Here is an 18,007-nt window from a genome sequence, read left to right as displayed (position 1 = left end):
GTATAATTTTTAATTTAATTTAATTTATTCATATTACAGATGAAGAACCTCCTATATCTGAGCATTATTTAGAAGATGAAAGTATGTACCAACTAAATAATATATTTATTTTTTATTCATTAAAATATTTATGATTTTTTTTTTCAGATGAACCAGGAAAAATCAAGTTTCCTGAAAATCAGTAACTCCAGAACCAATGGTTAATATTACTCATTTACCATCTTACATGCATGATTTATTTAAATATTTATTTATTTCATAATATAAAATTATAAACAAATATTTAGTTATTTTAAAGTTAATAGTTTATCCATTCAATTGTATTTAGAATTAACATGCATTGTAAACATTATTTAATAGACCTTTGAAATAATGATTAGCATAAATAATGAAGAGCAATAATTCAAAAAATTATTGAAATATATTACAATTTAAGTAAATGGAAGGCACATTAAAATAACCTAACATATTTTAAATAAAAGTATAACACTTAAGCATTTTGAGGGTTATTAGTTCTTGAATATTAGTTTGTATATGTAGGTTAGGTGTATACCAATCAAAATTAGAACAAATTAAATGAAATATTTTAAGTACCTACATTATAAACATTATAATTATAACTAAATTACGTTATTTAACTGGAAATTATAAATATTTCGTAACTACATTATTTGAACTAATAAGTTGGTTTTGCAAAGACTGTACCGAATGTTAACATTTGCCTTAACATAACAAAACTTTTGTAATTTGGTGAGAAATAATATTTTGCACTTTATAATGCACAGTAATAGTAATTACTAATTCATTAATATATAGTAATATTATTTTGTGGGGTTGTCGAGTCAGAACAATCTGGAACGTATTAGTTCCGGAACTTCCTTTTTGGACAGGAACATGTACCAGAACTGAAGAAGATCTCTAATAAGGAGTATTAGCAGACAAATTGAAAACGAAAATATTAAAAATGCTCATTTTTTTCTTATTTTTGACGAATTTTTATGTTTATTATTATAAACAAGGGTTTAACCGCCGGAATCCAAACCGGAACGAACAGGCTTGTTTTTCCGAACCGTCAACCGGAGCCCGGAAGGTTTTTTTTTCGCTTGACCTGGAACTCGAATCGAACCAAAACAAAAACGAGAAACGGTTTTTGAACTGGACTTTTAATTTAAGCGTTCTGTTAAACAATATTAGCACAACGCCGTTGAAAATATGTTTTTGCTTTATATTGGAAACAATGGAAATTATTTATTATCAAAACAAATTCAAATGACTCACCCATGACTCGCCATATAACATGAGAAATTGTTTTTGAATCCAACAATTTATTAAAAACTGTAAAATATATCGAATCCTCTTTATCAACATTCATTTTGCAAATCTTATTGTCAGTTGAATCAGTTGAATTGTCCAAACAAAAAATGTCAATTAACACAACACTAAATACTCAAACTTATTTAATTTACACGTTACGGAATGGATTTTCCTTTCTCCAGAATAATATTAAAATAAAATATTATTTATTTATAATATATCCACATTATAAGAAATTATACCAGCGCGAATACGTTATTCGAAGAGGTTATTTAAAAAATGGCGATGCTAATGTCAAACTGGCGTTTTTTAATTGTTGGTACGTTGGTACTTTTGCATAAACAATGCTACCACAACAGCAACAAATTGAACATTAACCGCCATTAAGTACTATGTTTAAGTATATTATTTCATTTATTATTGTTATAATCTATGGTTTCATGAGTTGTGTTAACTCTGAGTCAAATCAGAAAATATATTGTGAGAAATCTAGACCAAAAGTATATAAAAATATATTTGTGTGTATACAAGGCCTGGTGGAAATAATTCGGTTGTCTTTCCATGTCAAAGGGTTATTTACAATTGGCAATTGGAAATATATTCCTGATTTATTCATTGAAGAGAACATGGAAATCACTACTGCTTGTATCATAATGGTAAATGGTTATAAATCTATGTAATGCTAATTGATAATTCTTAAGTTTGAATCCAATATTTTCAATCATTTGCATTACTTTTGGTACAACTACAATTTTTGAACTGTAATATTAATCAAGTTTTGGATTTGTATTATCAAATATTAATTATTTAATATAATTTAATTCTGCAAACATAATACAAATTATAATAAATTAAAAAATAAAAGAAAGTTAACTGAACGCATGTATTTCTTTTATCAAAGTTATTTCAAAGATGGTGCGACTGTTTCATTTATTGCAACTGTCAGTGAAAAATCAAAATACTTAACCAAAATATGAATCTCACGTGCTCAAACTTGTATATTGTGTTTATTAAATTATTGTGGACATATAATACAATAATTGCATAATATTTTCGATGTGTTAATTATGGACGACGAACTATCTCAAAATGATAGATCAGATAACACCGTGGAGCAAAATGATGTTCCTGTTATTATATCCAAAGAACAAATTGATTTTAAAAATAATTTAAGCTTAGTGAATGAAAATGTAGGCTACCATGATACAATAAATAATTCTATTCTAGCATATAAGAGAAATATATATCATTCATTTCAGCAAGGGAATACAGAATTTTCATCTGGTTTAAATTTACAAAATAATCAAGCGTCTAATCGTGAACTTTGTGAGACTAGTCAGCAAGCTCCTTGCATTACAACAGATTCATCTTCACTTAATCGAAACTTGCATGGATTAGCCAAGAATGAAATGTCGACTGTTTGTTTAGGTTTAACAAATCCACAGGATTGTAGTATTAAGATTCAAAACCCCCAAGCTTGTGATAATAATACACAAAGTATTGATATTAATTCCTCCAAAGTTCATGAAAATGTTATATTATCTTGTAGTCCTACATCACCAAAAAATCAGGAGCTTTCAGAAAATATATGTGATGATAGCATCATGGAAACACAAATTCAAGAAAATGTAGAAACAACTGTAAATGAGAATAGCGAACAGTTAACTAATGTCGATAATAATACAATTTGTAGTAAAATTCATGCAAAAGCAACTCTCTCAACTACTAGTATTATAGACAATGATACAGCAAGTAAATTTAATATTGAAAATAGTTTAAACAATAATGAAAAAAGCCATAATTCAGAAGAAAGTATTCAAAATAATATTGAAAGCATTGAAACTGATTTACAAAATGAACAACAAAATAATATTGAAGAAGCAATGGAAATTACAGAAAGCTCTTATGACATATTAACGAATAAATACTTTAGTGATAAAATTATTGAACTCTCTAGACTAGCCACTAATACTACTATAAGTAATCAAAATTACTTTCGTGGTTGCAAGTGGTCTCCGGATGGGACTTGTATTTTGTCAATAATAAATAATAAGGGTATGCAAGTCACAGAACTTCCTAGAGAATTATATTCTAATGAAAACGTGTCTACGGAAAGACCTGTTGATATTTTAACACCTGCTCTTCGTATCAAAGAAGCTGGTTTAGTTTATGATTTTGAATGGTATCCAAAAATGAATAGTTATGATCCTGCTACTTGTTGGTAAGAAACTAATTTCACTTTAAATCAATGATTGTTTTTAACTTGCAACATCGTTTGTAATTAATTTAATTACTGGATTCAAAAATTTTATATGAATTTTATTAGTACATAAAATACTGTGCTGGGCAATTATATTACTTTATAAGATTATTACAAAAAACTATTTCAGAAATAAAAATAATGTTAATGTTAAAATATTATTACAGAATATATTGAATTGCTGCAGTATACATAAGTAATTACATAATTAATCAATAGTATAATGGTATAAGTATTATTAATTTATTCAGAACTCAATTTTATTATGATTATTTCAATTTCAGTTGGATTACAAGCATTCAGCATGGACCGGTGCAGCTATGGGATGCTTTTGATGGATCTCTCCGCAGTTCATACCGGTTAGCTTTATAAATTAATAGTTAGTATTTTATGATGCATTTTATTCTGTGATCTGCAGATCACAATTTATTAACCATTCATCTACATATTCTTAGCTAAGTTTTTGTTGTATCAATTAGTAATTATCATTTGTTTCTTTATATAAATACATCCTTACAATTCTCAGAGGCTATAATGATGTGGATGAAGTTGAAGCTGCTTTATGTACGCGATTCAGTCCCAATGGAGATAATATATTTGCTGGATATAAAAAATCAATTAAGTTATTCGACACGGATAGGTAAATATTATATTATTATATAAGCATTACTTAGAATAAAATTTTAAAATATTTTTTGGAACCAGTCGAAAATGTTTATTTGTTATACTTATTTTTATATTTACACTAGATTCACCTTGTAATTGTAATAATAAAATTGCTTTCCAAAATGAACTGATTTATTAAATGTTTTAATTTCAGACCAGGGAGAGATTATCTAAATTTCCGAATTAAACAGCCAGCTAGTTGTTTAGCATTAAATAGTTTTGGTAATTTACTTGCTGTTGGATCATGGCATCGAACAGTAACTCTGATGTCTGTAAATAGTGGTGACTTGATTCAATTTGATACAATTTATGGCCACAAAGGTAAAACAATTTTAATCAATATATAAAAGATTATATTTAAGTAAAATTATTCCTTTGTCTTAAGGACTTGATAAATATTTGAATTATGTTCTTTTCTACTTATGTTTATATATCTCTCACACTAAGTTTACAATTGTTATTTTAATTTTTTAGGTGGCATTACACACTTAATGTTCATGGATGATTCTTCCAATTCCACAAATTATCTTTTATCGGGAGCACGAATGGATCCTACTTTATTTCTGTGGGATATTAGACAGACTATGAAACCTGTACGAACTTTTTGTAGACAAGTGATATCAAATCAAAGAATTTATTTTGATTTATCGCCATTTAATAATAATTGGCTAGTTAGTGCTAGTACAAGTGGCTTATTGAGAGTTTGGAATTTAAAAACTGAAAAAGAGTTTAAGGTAATATAAATAATTTAATTTTTCATGTATTATAATTTTTTAAACTTGATATAACTGTTAATTTTAAGAATTTTTCTTTGGTATTCCTATTACAACAATTGTTTGAGCCTAATGGAGGATTTTTAATTTTGGGTAGAATTTAAGTCATTGATTATGAAGACTATACTTTAATTTTTTGTTAATAATATTTTACAGAAGCACATATACATTCTAAATTGAATATATTTGTTCAAAATATATGTCATTATGAACAAAAAGACAATGCTTTAACCCTCCGTCGGTCGGATATTTTTTTACCTTCGAACAGTCGGAAAGGTCTGGCTGGACCACCATTCATTTTACATGCATTTATATGGGATAAATGAGTTTTTGGTGTCTTATGTATTAACGATTATATAAAAAAATCAAGAAATATAAAAAAATCGTTGCTTTTTTGTTAATTTTTCTGTTTTAAATCAATGAAAAACAATATTTATTCTTTTTCGGCGCCTTTGAAATGAATGTGTGCATTACTCATCCGATTTTCAGTGTTTGCGATTACCAATAAGTTTGGTAGGTTTTCAAGGAACTCTCGTCATGAAAATACTAACATTTATGTTACAACACATAGCAAAGAATATAAACAACGTAGTTTGAATAGAAAATACCATGAAAAAAGATAAAATACTGGTTTACATATATCAAAAAGCGTATATTTCATACAAAATGTATGGGTGGTCTAGACAGACCTTTCCGACCGTTCGAAGTATAAAAAAGTTAATATCCTTATAATTATCCTTCTGTACATTTTTACGTCCTGATTTTTTCATTGATCGACAGCTAATGAAGTTTTAGGAAAAGTCAAGAAATTTCAAGTCGGTAGGATTACTAGAAGTATTTTTTTTTTAATTGAAATCGAAAAAAGTCTGGCCAGACCACGCCGACCGACGGAGGGTTAAACAATCATGTTTGTAGAGAAAATAATCTTAAGTTTTATCATTTACATTGCTACTTTCAAATTAGAATATATTTTATCTGTTAATTGTGCAATGTTATTTTTATTTCATTTGCTTATTTGAATAAGTGCCTGAATCTTATAAATCTTCTCTCCACGGATTGATCATTAATGCCAAATATTATTTTTTTTATTAGTTCCCAGTGCACAATGACTGCTGTAATGGAGTATCGTTCCATCCAAGTAGACCTATAATAGCAACAACAAGTGGTCAATATCATTTTGCACAAGAAGATACTTTGAATGACGATGAAAGTAAAAAAAATTCACAAGGTGATAATAATGAAAGTATTTTAGAAGACAATATGCAAACATGTAAGAAGACTGAAAACTCTATGGTATTTTGGTGGGTAAGTGATATTACAGGGTCAACAAATAATGATTTAGAAATATAAACAAATAGTTAAAATTATTTTGTACTGACATATTTTGTATAAGTGTCGTAATTCATTAGAAGAACTTATTATGAACATATCAAGTCAGTATTTAATTAACAAATTATCACATCAAATATTTTGTATAGAATTTTATCATTAGTTTTAAGAATGCATACTGTTTGAAATAAGGACTTTAGTTGAAGATGTGAAATACAGTAATTGGAAAGACAATTCTGTGCGCAACAGAAAGTACTATTTATTTTATCACAAAGTTTTAATTACTTTATTTTACTAAAAAGGGAATAGCAAATTGTTATGTGGTACAATATATATCAAGAATGAAAATTGGCATAAAGTTACAAATCATCAAATCATTGAAAAGTGTAATTTAGAAAAAATGATTATTTTCTTTTATAATATGTATATATTTTAATTAAATATACATTTCATTATCATATTAAATAGTTATTTTTATTATATTTATTTAAGACTTTATGACCAATTACTAAACAAGAAGTTTTGAATCGCAATAATTTTAAATGTATTTTATTAGAATTGCACATATATTGTCAAATTTTAATCAAATCAATTCATTTTGAATATTGACTGCAATAATAAAAATCATTTGAACATATTTTGAAAATGTTATTCATTATATTTATTCAAAATTTGAAGCTGTTGAAAAAGACATGGTGGATGGTTGCTAGGCTACATGTTTGAAAACATACCATTATATAATTTAATTTTGATTTCATTTACAGAAAAATAAATAAACAATAATATACTTAGAAAAGTAATTACCAGTGATATCATTAATGCATTTGAAAAATAATAAAAAAAAGTTATATTCATAGATAAACAAGTATAATAATAATGTTTATACTATTATAAAATTAATTATATTAAAATACAAAAAATAATCAAATATAAATAAGATATTTAAAATAAAACATAAAACAACTCTTTGTATAAAAATTAAAAGGTTATTTTTTAATAGCTTCATCTACCTATTTATAAATTTTTATCTAAAAGTTTTAAACTTTTTGTGATTTTATTATTATTAAAGAATTATCTCTGACCCATTTAAACCTATTGGGTTTAAATTATATTAAATATATAATATATATAAAATGTATGACGAAGCAATAGATGTGGTAAATGCAAATGAAATAGAAACTCCACCAAAATCTGAATCCCCAAATCCACCAAGGTTTATAGCGGGAACCACAGGTCTTTCTATGGTAAGTTGATTCTGCTTATATGATTTTAATAGTAAATTATTTTTAATCTAGAAAATTGTATAATTCAGAAAATTATTTAAGAGATGTTTGTATCTTATCAATTGAATAATGCTTGTTACAGGGTGAAGATGACTTCAAAAATGTAACGAAGAAATCAGAGAAACCTCTACTAAATAAAAGTAAGTTTTTACTCATGAAGTTAATAATTTATATGTGTATAAAAATGTGTAAATTGTTAATTTTGAGTTATATTAATTATTTTATTGTTTTAGATCTCACGCTTGGTAAAGCTTCCTTTAATGATGAAAATACATCCAATGAATCCAGTGTTTCTTCAGATCTAGAGTTAAAAAATCGTAAAGATGATATAATTAAAAACATAATTCGCAGTGGATCAGATATCGCTTTGCATGCTTCTACACCTGATTATTATGACTTAAACAAGTTTAAAGATTTGCAAGTATCGCCTGATGCAAAAGAATTATTTCTTCACATCAGTAGGTAATTATTCTATGTAAAAAGGTCTATCAATAAGTCAAGAATAGTCCAGTAGAATAAACTAGTGTTTATGTTTTACAGATACACTCCACAAAATATTGAGTTGGAGTATAGATTAAAACCATTCATACCAAAATTGATACCTGCTGTCGGAGACATTGATGCTATGCTCAAAGTTGTTCCACCATCTCCATGGATAGATACTGATGGAATGCCTAATAATATTAATGTACTTGGATTAGAGGTAACATTTTTCACTGAAAATTAAATTATGAATATTTAATAATGCATTATTAAACTAGTATCTATTAGGCTTTATTATAATGCTGACAATATCAAATGTAACAGGTTTTAGATGAACCATCAGGAACGCAAAGTGAACCGGCATTATTGCACATGAAATTGAGGGCTTCAAACACAAGGTCTACTCCATCAAGTGCTGGAGGACCTCCAGTTTCATTAGCAAAATCGAACAAAGATATTGAAAAATGGATTCGTGACATAGAAGCACTACATGCTACCCAACCAGCGCCAACATTGTCTTATAATAAGTAAGTTTTGCAAGAAAAAGAGGAATGAAATATATATATATATATATATATATATATATTTATATATATCTCTTATCTTTTTACAGACCAGCACCTGATGTAGACAGCTTGATGCAGGAATGGTCTGGTCCAGTAGAAAGGGTTCTTGATGAAAATGGGTTTCCAGAACCTACTTTAGATTGCACTTTGTCTCAATACGTATCCATAGTATGCAATTTACTTGATATACCTATTCCCAAACCATATGGACATAAAGAGCGTCTACATGCTTTGCACACATTGTTTTCTTTGTATGCAGTAATTCGGAATAGTACTTGAATTGTACTTTATATGATTGTTTTGCAATATGAATAAGTAGATATATTTCCTAGTTGCAAAAACTTGCAATTAAGAACTAAAAGATAGACAAAAGCATTTTAAAGTAAAATTTAAAACAAAAGTACAAATTTTTTTTTTCTATTTTTAAACTGGGTTGCACAATAAATAATGCAATTAAAAATACAAGTTAATATGGACGAAAAATTAAATTTAAATTGCAATCTGAGGCATAGAATCTCTATTTAACTGCATAGACTGCAATCTAAAAAAAATGTAAGTTTAATAATGTTATAAACGTAATTATCAATTCAAATTTAAAATAAAACTGACTAATATATTTTAACTTTATATTTTTTATATATTTTTTTATTTACCAAAGAGATCCTCAATTTATAAAATATTCCTCATATTCTAACTTTCATAAAATAATTAAAACTCCTCTAATACAATAATGTACATGTATTATTTAAAACTTATGATTAGGCAGTATAGTTTTTATCCTACTAGTCTATTTATGAAATAATGAATACAGTAACTGTTAAATATAATTGGAAATAAAATTTCCTCATAATAAATTAAAACATAAAAAAGTTGAATTACAATTCTGTCAACATTCACTGAATCACCATACAAAACACACATGAAATAAAAATTATTAGAAAGAAGAAAACTATAACTGATCACAATTTCAAAATATGGTAAAAGTCTATTGGTCCATAGGTTCTGATGCCGCTGGGGTATCTTCACATTCCATGGCCGATTCAGGTACATCCATGGACTCAACCTGATTCTGTTCAATATTATCATCACATTTTATCTCAGAGATGAAATTATTCTCTACATCAGCTACCATTTGTTCGATTTCAGTCCCTGGTTCAGATGCAACCTCAGGAGCCAGTGCAATGGCTCTGTCATCAGGGCGGATTGTTTCTTCTTCTTCAACTATTTTTTCTGGAGAGTGTGCTAAAATCTGTGTAGATTCTGTTGCTTGTTCAATAATTTCGGAAGATTGGCTAACCTCGTTTTCAATTTGTTCTTGGGACTCTTCTACTGGTTGCAGAGATTTTTCTGTTTCTAGAACCTCAGTTGCCGCCTCAGGTACTGTATCACAAACAATCTGAAATAATTTATCCATCTCCTCTGGCTGTTTTTCCTTTAATATATTTTCATTTAAACTTATTTGTGTATAATCACTTTTCAGAACTTCTTGGAAATCATTATCACAAAGTATTTCAGTGGGTTGGATATCATTAACAGGTTCCAGAACATTTAAAAATGGTACTTCATCATTACTACTTTCTGCATCAGATGAAACTAGATTGTTTTCTTCAACCGCCAGGTTGGTTTGACTCGTAATAGAGTTTTCGGTTGAATTAGAATCTGTCTCAGAGTTATCAGTATTTTCCTCTGGTTTATTGTCTGGCAAAAATGTTTCTGATGGTGTTTGTGAAATATTATCTGATGTAGATTCAACAGGTTCAATATTAGTTTCTTCAGGTATACTTTCTTCTTCACTAATCTTAGGGCTTTTTGCATTTATGTATGAAGTCTGCAGTTCTTGTAGATTTTGTTCAGTTTCCTCTTTACTCAAATCTGATTCTATTTTAGAACTATCTGCACTGGTACCGTTTATCTCTGGGTGATGTTCAACTGAGGTATCTGAGTGTTTATCGACTTCATTAGTACAATTTGTTGCTATTTCTGGAGTTGTAATGCAACGGTAATCGTTGCTCAACATATACGAGGTGTCATTTCTAGGTGCAGGCGTTGTGGACTCATCTTTACCTGCTAAATTGCCATCCATTTCAATTTCAATATGCATATCGAAACCATCACCATTCAAAACTGCTTCTAAAGGATCCCCACTCTCGGGTTCTCGATTTCCTGGCTCCCTTGTGCTTACGACTAAAATGTTCTTCTCAATGGCTCTCATATATTTATCTATTCTACTATATTGCTTGCGTGGACATGTAAGTAATTCACATATCCTCTGCACAGTAAAAGGGGCCGACGAAAACGAGTCTATTCTTTCCAATAAACAATTTTTCATTGTATCATAATTAAAAGGGTCAACATTCGGACAAGGAGGTAAATCTAATCCCGGGCTGCTATCGTGGAATTCGGTCAATACGTGTAAAAGTTTTTCGCGGAATAAGCTCTTAATAATCGACCAGTGGAAAACTGGATCACCTGTGCGCGCCACAAAACATAAATATTCTTCTAGTTCTCGTGGTATATTCTTTGGCCTCAATTTTGAGAACGAGTCCAGACTTTGTAATACTTCTTCGGCATTCTCCATCGCAAATTAATCGATAAAATAATAATTAATTCACAATTTAATTAATGTCCACACATTGAAGTCAACAAAGTCCGTAAATATTATGTTTACAATAACTATACAAGTACCAACGAAGAAAATTTAGTTCATTCACAATGGCACCAAACAAGTTTGCACTTGCATAACACGTCCTGAAGTTAGGCGAAAATATTCCGATACAAAAATGATAGTGATCCAACATTGCGACATCTTTTATCTATGATTGCCACACTGTGATAACTGATTTAATTTTGATTTTTTTAAGCTCTTCGCAGTAAATGTTTAAATAATAACATAAATGTAAGATATCGAATTGATAACGATTTTAAATATAACATAGTATGAAACCAAAACAACTTTATATCATTCAATATTAAAATTGACAAAAAGGGGATGATTTTTGTAGTTCTAGAATTAGAAATTTGTTAATGAACTTATAATTAATTATTATTATGTGATAGTCAAGACTTAGAACCTGCAATCAATAAATTTATTCTATTTCTTTAGGTATTATGAATATATTCATGAAAGTGTAACATTTAATCAAGTTTAATACATGAGTGAAATAAAAAATTCAAAATAAAAGAATAAATAAAATATTTATAAAGCATAATCAGTTCTTGCGATATCTCTTCTCTTATCTATGGTTGTGCATAATATTTTGAATATTTTGACTTTTGACGTAGTGTGTTCTTGCTTCAGTTTGTGCATTCTGTGCTTAACCAATATTATTTGACATGTCATATTCCTGTCAACGCCTAACCAAATTTCATGGTATTAAATATAAATAAAAAATGAAATTGTTTAAATTTATAACATTTTCCTAACTATAAATATCGTTTAAGAATAATGATGTGGGTGCAAATAATACTTGTAGCTAATTAAACGCAGCTAGTGAAATATTATGCTTGTCGTCAGTATACAAAGCGATTGTTTAAGTTTCTAATTTATCTTTTATAAAACAAGGTTTGTGCAAAATTATAATAATAAATAATATCACGTATTTAATGCTTTTATCAGAACTTTAGATAAATATTACACGCAGTAAATGTGACTCATTCTAGTTCACAATTTGTGCTCAGTCTAGTTTACAATTTGTGCAATAATAGTTGTATTTTTCTTATTGGGTAATATTATTTAAACTGTATTGTTTTTTCAGTTAAAATGCCATGTACAAACTGCTCAGTACAGTTTGGTGTTTTTAAAAGGAAGAAACAATGTCATGAATGCAGGTATTTTGGAAAATAATTTTTCACAATATGATAGTTTGTCTTATCTGTTCTTACTCATAAGAGCATTTGATATAACCATATTAAATGCTTAAAAAATAGCAAACGATTTTACATATAATAATATGAAATACATGGTTTAACCCGAGAAAAGTGATGCACTTTTGTAACTTTATTTCAGGTGTTACTTTTGCAATCTTTGTCTGAGAATTAAGAGAGATCGAGTGCTTTGTGGTAAATGTATTGTTTTAACATCGCGCCCATTAAGCAGATCCCAGTTGTTACAATTAAAAAGCAAAGACTTAATTATCTATCTGAAATCAATACATGTTTCCACTAGTGGATGTGTAGGTAAGATATATTTCTATAGAAAAACCAGTTAGAAGTAAGTTAAAAATGAGTCATTAATATATATGCATTATCATTTACAATCTATATATCAATTATACGGTTTCTGCTGATTTCAGAGAAAGAAGATTTAGTTAATTTATTGTTAGCTCATGTCAACAGTGAGCAGTATTATGATAACTCTAATTCCCATCAAAATCATCAATCTACAAGCGGCACTGGAAATAATGGATCAAATACTTCAAATCTTTTTAAGCAGTTCAATTTGCAAAATTTATGGGCAAGCGTTCAAGAAAAATATGATAATGTCAGATGTAGGCCTAGTGCAGGTAATCAATTGGATATATTCAATCAAGATAAATATTTTCTAAACCATCTGGATTGGAATATAAAGTTTTATTTTTCTATTATCTATATTTCTTACAGCTAACTAAATGTATGCGCATATTGCTTTTGATTAAATTTTTAACTGCTTTTTATTGTTTGCATTGTTATAATTGCTTTTTTTTATTAATGTGACTATTTTTTACACATTCTTAAAATCTGTAACCAGTACTTCTACCATTTTCAATAAAATGCTTATGAAATTATTGCTACCAATATTTTAACATGAAGGTTCAGAGACTGCTCAGGCTGTTCCTAGAAGAGTTTATACAAGGGTGCGACCACCTTATCATCAGCAAGCGCCTCGACCTACAACAGCTTCTAGTGCTATATTTGAAAGAACAAGAACGGAAAGTGAACCTTCAGAAAATAATAGAAGGAGAACTAATTTATTAGATACACAAGATTGTGTAGAAATAGAAGACATTGGTTTGTATTTATTTGCTTGCTTCATAATTGTAGTAATTTTGAACAATATTTACATAAGATTACCCTTTACAATCTACATTAAAATATTTTAGAATGTTTTGAAGTTACTTTTTAGAAGATATACATAAATATTATAACCAGGTTTATTTCATCCAGGTGATTGGGAATTTCTGAGTCGAACAGGTGAGCCTCTATCTAGCTCAGATCCACAAATCATTGTAGAAGTAACACCACCACCTGAAGGAACAAGTAATTTATCTTATCAAATAAGACGAACGACTTCTGAAATAGATGTTCATGTTAATATAAATCAATCTGATCATGTGAGCCAAGGGAATACCATTAGAAGACATTCCATACATAATGTTGATTTAATTCAAAACCAAGAACCTAATGCCCATGTACCAAGTTCTGGTGATTCTGGTAAGTTAAAAAATCATATTTCATTAGCTTAAAGAATTTATTATAGTCCTGATTATGAAAATTGATTTGAAATATTATTTTTAAAAAGCTGAAAAATTACTTAACTTTACAAAGAATACCATAAGTAAAATAATTTGAGTTATTTTAAATTTTATCTAATATCATATTATGAACATTTTTGAAATAATATTTAAAGTATCATTAAGCACATTACTACAATGTTTAACTTCAGTTATTTTAGCATTCAATAAAAATATAAATCCCAAATATTTTGTGCTAATAAACATATCATTAGAATTATGTTTGTTAAATATTTATATAAAACTTAAAAATCTTTTCTGTAAAAAAGTAAAAATGAAGTGTTTTAATAATTTTATAAACATTTTTTACAGAAACAAACTTAGGTGTTGAGGAAACACAGGAATCAATGAATATAAGTCAGGAAAGCATAAACAATCCTACTGATACTGATAATCCTCAACAAAACCAAAATAGAACAGAAACTTTTCGTGCCAATAATGATGATCATGCTCAGAATTATCCAGCACCTAAAAAAAGAATTAACTTAATAGACATCACAGATATTAATGATTTGGATGATCTAAGTGTTAAACAATTAAAAGAACTCTTAATTGCAAATAGAGTTGATTTTAAAGGGTGTTGTGAAAAAAATGAATTATTGGAACGAGTTAATAGACTTTGGAGAGAGTATTCACAAAATCGAGAGAGTGAGTACAATTTTCTACAAAATTGAATGGTTTATTTAATGGTGATTGAGGTGAAGAATGAGTGCTTGAACTAGATGATTTGTAATCATCTGAAATGTATGATAATATGTATTTTTGATAATACAAATTGCATGTATTTTTGTAAATAAATATACTAATACGGTGTGTATTGGGTGAATGATTAACTGATTTGTATGAATTTATTTATACATACTCAAATATAAAATTGAAATTTTTAATTGAAAGTAGATGTATAACACACTTTATTTATTATATCTTTTTTTAATTCAATTTTTATATAAATATATACTTGTAAATATATCTTGAAAGATGTATTTAATTTATTACAAGCATGTTATAAGATAAATCAATTTAAAAGGAAATATGAGCTACTAATTTCACATAAATTAAAGACTATCTTTGAAGAAGCATGAATTAACACTTATGATATAATTTGAAAATAAATATAAAAAAATATGAAAATGCATGATAATAACATTTTCTTTGTCAATTTCAAAAATAATGCTTTCACTGTCTTGTTTAAATTTAAATATTCATGATGGCAAAAGTTTATATCTAAGCATAATCAATTTTTTATTTTTCTTCCATTGAATTTCTCACAAACATACTTTCATTCAATTTTTTTTCAATTTTAATTCAATTATCTTTGCAGAACTAGATGACTTACCAACAGATGAGTTATGTAAAATTTGTATGGATGCTCCCGTAGAATGTGTAATGCTAGAATGTGGACATTTAGCAACATGCACAGCTTGTGGTAAAAGACTCAACGAATGTCCAATATGTAGACAATATGTCGTAAGGGTTGTGAGGACTTTTAAGGCTTGATTTTTAAGACAGGTTAGTCAATTTATTATTCTACTTGTTTACCATATATTTCATAATCATATCAAACCAAAACATATTTGGTTTGGAAATAAATATTACTTATATTTTGAGAGTAGAATTCGGTTATCTTATTATCTATTGTTCAAGTTTGAAATATTTTATTTAGATTTTTTACTTTCAAATATAGCTTTTCATTGAAATTTTACAAATATGTTATTTCTATTAATCAACTTGATTAATAGTATGGCATTAAATTATATTACACCAGTGACATAAAAACAAAAAACAAATTCTTCAATTTATAAAATTCCTCATATTTTTAATTTTATGCATCTTCATCTTTTTGCATGTTTGCACATAATTATTGTTAAACTTTTACATTATTAAACATTTATTTATAGGTTCTTTGAACACAAGCACACTGCTACATATTCAAACAAATTTCATTTAAAAATATGTTTAAGCAGTGCAGGAAAGCTGAAATTTTTTGTTATAGAATAAACAAAACTCATAACAAATAAATCTTGTGATATGTTTATATTTTGAACACGTTTTAGAGCAATTTATAAATCTATTGATAATATATATATATGTATATATATATATATATATATATATGAAAATATAAAAATATAAGTATAGTTATATGTTACGTGAACGTACTATGTCCATTTGTTCATGCTATTTTATATATAAATCTGTTTTTAAAACTAGTGGTACATGTATTGCACCATTTTATTCTAACTATGGAAGATTAATTTTATTTGTTTTACATTCTATTAAAATTAGATCTTGATTAAATATGAGATACATAATATGAGATTAAAAAAGTATTGTATTTAATTGTAAATATTATTGTAATAAATTTTAAAAATCATATATGTGCTTTAAAAATGTAGATTGAAATATATCAATATTTCTATGTATAATTTTATATATATATATATATATATATTATATTTGTAATATGTATATATATATATATATATATATATATATTACAGTAAATGCAGGAGAGTAAATTAGTTATACCTGTGTTGATAATCACAATGTTGTTCTCATACCAATTTTCATCAATGAATTCTACTAATCAATCCCTTCCAAACATGTGAGTTTTTTCAGGTCTATCCAGCCTCATGATTTTTTTAGCAACATTGAAATATCCCAGATACTCCACAGAATCAGGAGTAGTATCAATGTGATAATGACCACCCAGACCATGGTCGCTGAAGCTGTGAAAGTGCTGAACTCTTAAATCAAGATCTGTGACTGCAGTAACCAAGGTGCCAACTGCCACTAAAGGAGCCTCCATTTGAAAGAATCTTAACCATGCATTTAGTTGTTCTTCAGTATAAATAGGAGTTTCAGAAAAATCTGTCATAACATGCTGCCTGGCACGGCCTTGCTTTAAAAGAAAAGTTCCTCCAAGACCTAGAAAAGAAATATGAAACTGACACAGAACTAACTGAATTTGTATTAACAGATCAATTTCTGAGACAGCTGTGCTTAAACAATTAGGAATTTTTCAGTCATCTTACTAACCCACAACTTGGTCTCCATAATGTTCACTCAAAGCTGTCCTGATGCTTGCAATAAAATCTTTAGGTCCATGTCTAGTTGCACAATGGACACGCAATACAGATCCGGCATGTCCTTCAGACAGAAAGAGATTTCCTAATAATGCACAACGTGTTTCATCATTTGGTACCGTTCCAAGTACGCATGCACCATTTTCCATGTTAACAGTAGCTATGTGTGTTTTGTTGTTCAAGGTACCGTCAGATGCTAGGTGCATATTGAAAATACCCTATAAGGTATAAATTTACTTTACTATAGCTTCATGTAAATATACAAAATAATCCTATAAAATTCTTGATAAATTAAATGTCTATTTTGTAATGTTTTTTTGAAATGAAAATTTAAAATTATCTTTCATGTGGTTAGATTTATTAAGTTATCTGAAATCTGTATAAATTTATGTTTATTAGTTCCTAATCCTTAAGGATCTAATTTTACAAAACTGAATAAATAGACAGAGCATGGTTAAATTTTAAATATTAAAATTGTGAACTAAAATTATATAAAAATCATTTGTTACAACATATATTAAATAGCACAAGCTATTGTATAATATTATACAGTATATATAAATAATATTGTATAATATTATAAAATATAACAGTTTTTTTACTTTTTTAAAAGTGTTTTTGTAATTATTTTCGTTGTAATTACTTAAATATACAAATATTTATGATATATATATATATATAAGAAAAATGAAGATTTTTTATTTCATATATATTACATAAACTAGTGCGGCGCATGGCATCGTGCCTTTAGGCAAATT

The 18,007-nt window shown here is 27.6% G+C and overlaps 6 protein-coding genes across 6 annotated transcripts in view; 4 read left to right on the top strand and 2 right to left on the bottom strand.

The window, feature by feature from the left end:
- Nucleotides 1-185, top strand: part of LOC113383506 (gephyrin-like) — a 3,917-nt gene extending 3,732 nt beyond the window's left edge. Inside the window, exons 8-9 of the mRNA XM_026621769.1 lie at nt 40-81; nt 148-185. Of these exons, the coding sequence (XP_026477554.1) occupies nt 40-81; nt 148-185 (80 nt within the window). The remainder of the gene's footprint in view (nt 1-39; nt 82-147) is intronic.
- A 2,196-nt stretch (nt 186-2,381) lies between these two features.
- On the top strand, nt 2,382-6,363 carry LOC113383505 (telomerase Cajal body protein 1-like). Its single transcript, XM_026621768.1, has 7 exons — nt 2,382-2,504; nt 2,574-3,535; nt 3,859-3,933; nt 4,101-4,214; nt 4,395-4,561; nt 4,715-4,974; nt 6,106-6,363. The coding sequence occupies exons 1-7, from the start codon at nt 2,382-2,384 to the stop codon at nt 6,361-6,363; spliced, it is 1,959 nt and encodes a 652-aa protein (XP_026477553.1).
- Nucleotides 6,364-7,475: 1,112 nt separating this feature from the next.
- On the top strand, nt 7,476-8,953 carry LOC113383504 (intraflagellar transport protein 46 homolog). Its single transcript, XM_026621767.1, has 6 exons — nt 7,476-7,586; nt 7,708-7,765; nt 7,859-8,087; nt 8,166-8,328; nt 8,433-8,635; nt 8,722-8,953. The coding sequence occupies exons 1-6, from the start codon at nt 7,476-7,478 to the stop codon at nt 8,951-8,953; spliced, it is 996 nt and encodes a 331-aa protein (XP_026477552.1).
- A 706-nt stretch (nt 8,954-9,659) lies between these two features.
- Nucleotides 9,660-11,252, bottom strand: LOC113383503 (serine/threonine-protein phosphatase 4 regulatory subunit 2-like). Its single transcript, XM_026621765.1, has one exon. It carries the CDS (start codon nt 11,250-11,252, stop codon nt 9,660-9,662), a length of 1,593 nt encoding a protein of 530 aa, XP_026477550.1.
- An 843-nt stretch (nt 11,253-12,095) lies between these two features.
- LOC113383502 (E3 ubiquitin-protein ligase RNF34-like) lies at nt 12,096-16,182 on the top strand. Its single transcript, XM_026621764.1, has 9 exons — nt 12,096-12,236; nt 12,430-12,502; nt 12,681-12,850; nt 12,967-13,176; nt 13,463-13,660; nt 13,817-14,083; nt 14,476-14,811; nt 15,485-15,672; nt 16,062-16,182. Exons 2-8 carry the CDS (start codon nt 12,435-12,437, stop codon nt 15,658-15,660), a joined length of 1,425 nt encoding a protein of 474 aa, XP_026477549.1. The 5' UTR covers nt 12,096-12,236; nt 12,430-12,434; the 3' UTR covers nt 15,661-15,672; nt 16,062-16,182.
- Nucleotides 16,183-16,675: 493 nt separating this feature from the next.
- Nucleotides 16,676-17,467, bottom strand: LOC113383048 (ester hydrolase C11orf54 homolog; the record flags this gene model as incomplete). The annotated part of the gene is given in 2 exon segments (XM_026621298.1): nt 16,676-17,091; nt 17,203-17,467. Coding segments are annotated over 2 exon segments (606 nt in total), but the record flags the coding sequence as incomplete, so codon positions are not given.
- Between the last annotated feature and the right edge of the window lie 540 nt (nt 17,468-18,007).

The sequence above is a fragment of the Ctenocephalides felis genome, unplaced genomic scaffold, assembly GCF_003426905.1.
Source record: "Ctenocephalides felis isolate EL2017-DRISC unplaced genomic scaffold, ASM342690v1 CF-g0.4_SCAFFOLD_03570, whole genome shotgun sequence".
NCBI lineage: Eukaryota > Metazoa > Arthropoda > Insecta > Siphonaptera > Pulicidae > Ctenocephalides > Ctenocephalides felis.
This window is presented reverse-complemented; position numbering and strand designations above follow the sequence as displayed.

What these genes read in the sequence shown, in the direction of transcription:
- LOC113383505 (XM_026621768.1), top strand. Translation starts at nt 2,382, where the DNA reads ATGGACGACGAACTATCTCAAAATGATAGATCAGATAACACCGTGGAG. An exon ending in TATGATCCTGCTACTTGTTG is followed by an intron (nt 3,536 to 3,858) that starts GTAAGAAACTAA and finishes TTTCAATTTCAG; the next exon opens with TTGGATTACAAGCATTCAGC. An exon ending in TCTCTCCGCAGTTCATACCG is followed by an intron (nt 3,934 to 4,100) that starts GTTAGCTTTATA and finishes TACAATTCTCAG; the next exon opens with AGGCTATAATGATGTGGATG.
- LOC113383504 (XM_026621767.1), top strand. Translation starts at nt 7,476, where the DNA reads ATGTATGACGAAGCAATAGATGTGGTAAATGCAAATGAAATAGAAACT. An exon ending in GAACCACAGGTCTTTCTATG is followed by an intron (nt 7,587 to 7,707) that starts GTAAGTTGATTC and finishes TGCTTGTTACAG; the next exon opens with GGTGAAGATGACTTCAAAAA. An exon ending in GAAACCTCTACTAAATAAAA is followed by an intron (nt 7,766 to 7,858) that starts GTAAGTTTTTAC and finishes TTATTGTTTTAG; the next exon opens with ATCTCACGCTTGGTAAAGCT.
- LOC113383503 (XM_026621765.1), bottom strand. Translation starts at nt 11,252, where the DNA reads ATGGAGAATGCCGAAGAAGTATTACAAAGTCTGGACTCGTTCTCAAAA.
- LOC113383502 (XM_026621764.1), top strand. Translation starts at nt 12,435, where the DNA reads ATGCCATGTACAAACTGCTCAGTACAGTTTGGTGTTTTTAAAAGGAAG. An exon ending in AAACAATGTCATGAATGCAG is followed by an intron (nt 12,503 to 12,680) that starts GTATTTTGGAAA and finishes ACTTTATTTCAG; the next exon opens with GTGTTACTTTTGCAATCTTT. An exon ending in GTATTCACAAAATCGAGAGA is followed by an intron (nt 14,812 to 15,484) that starts GTGAGTACAATT and finishes TTATCTTTGCAG; the next exon opens with AACTAGATGACTTACCAACA.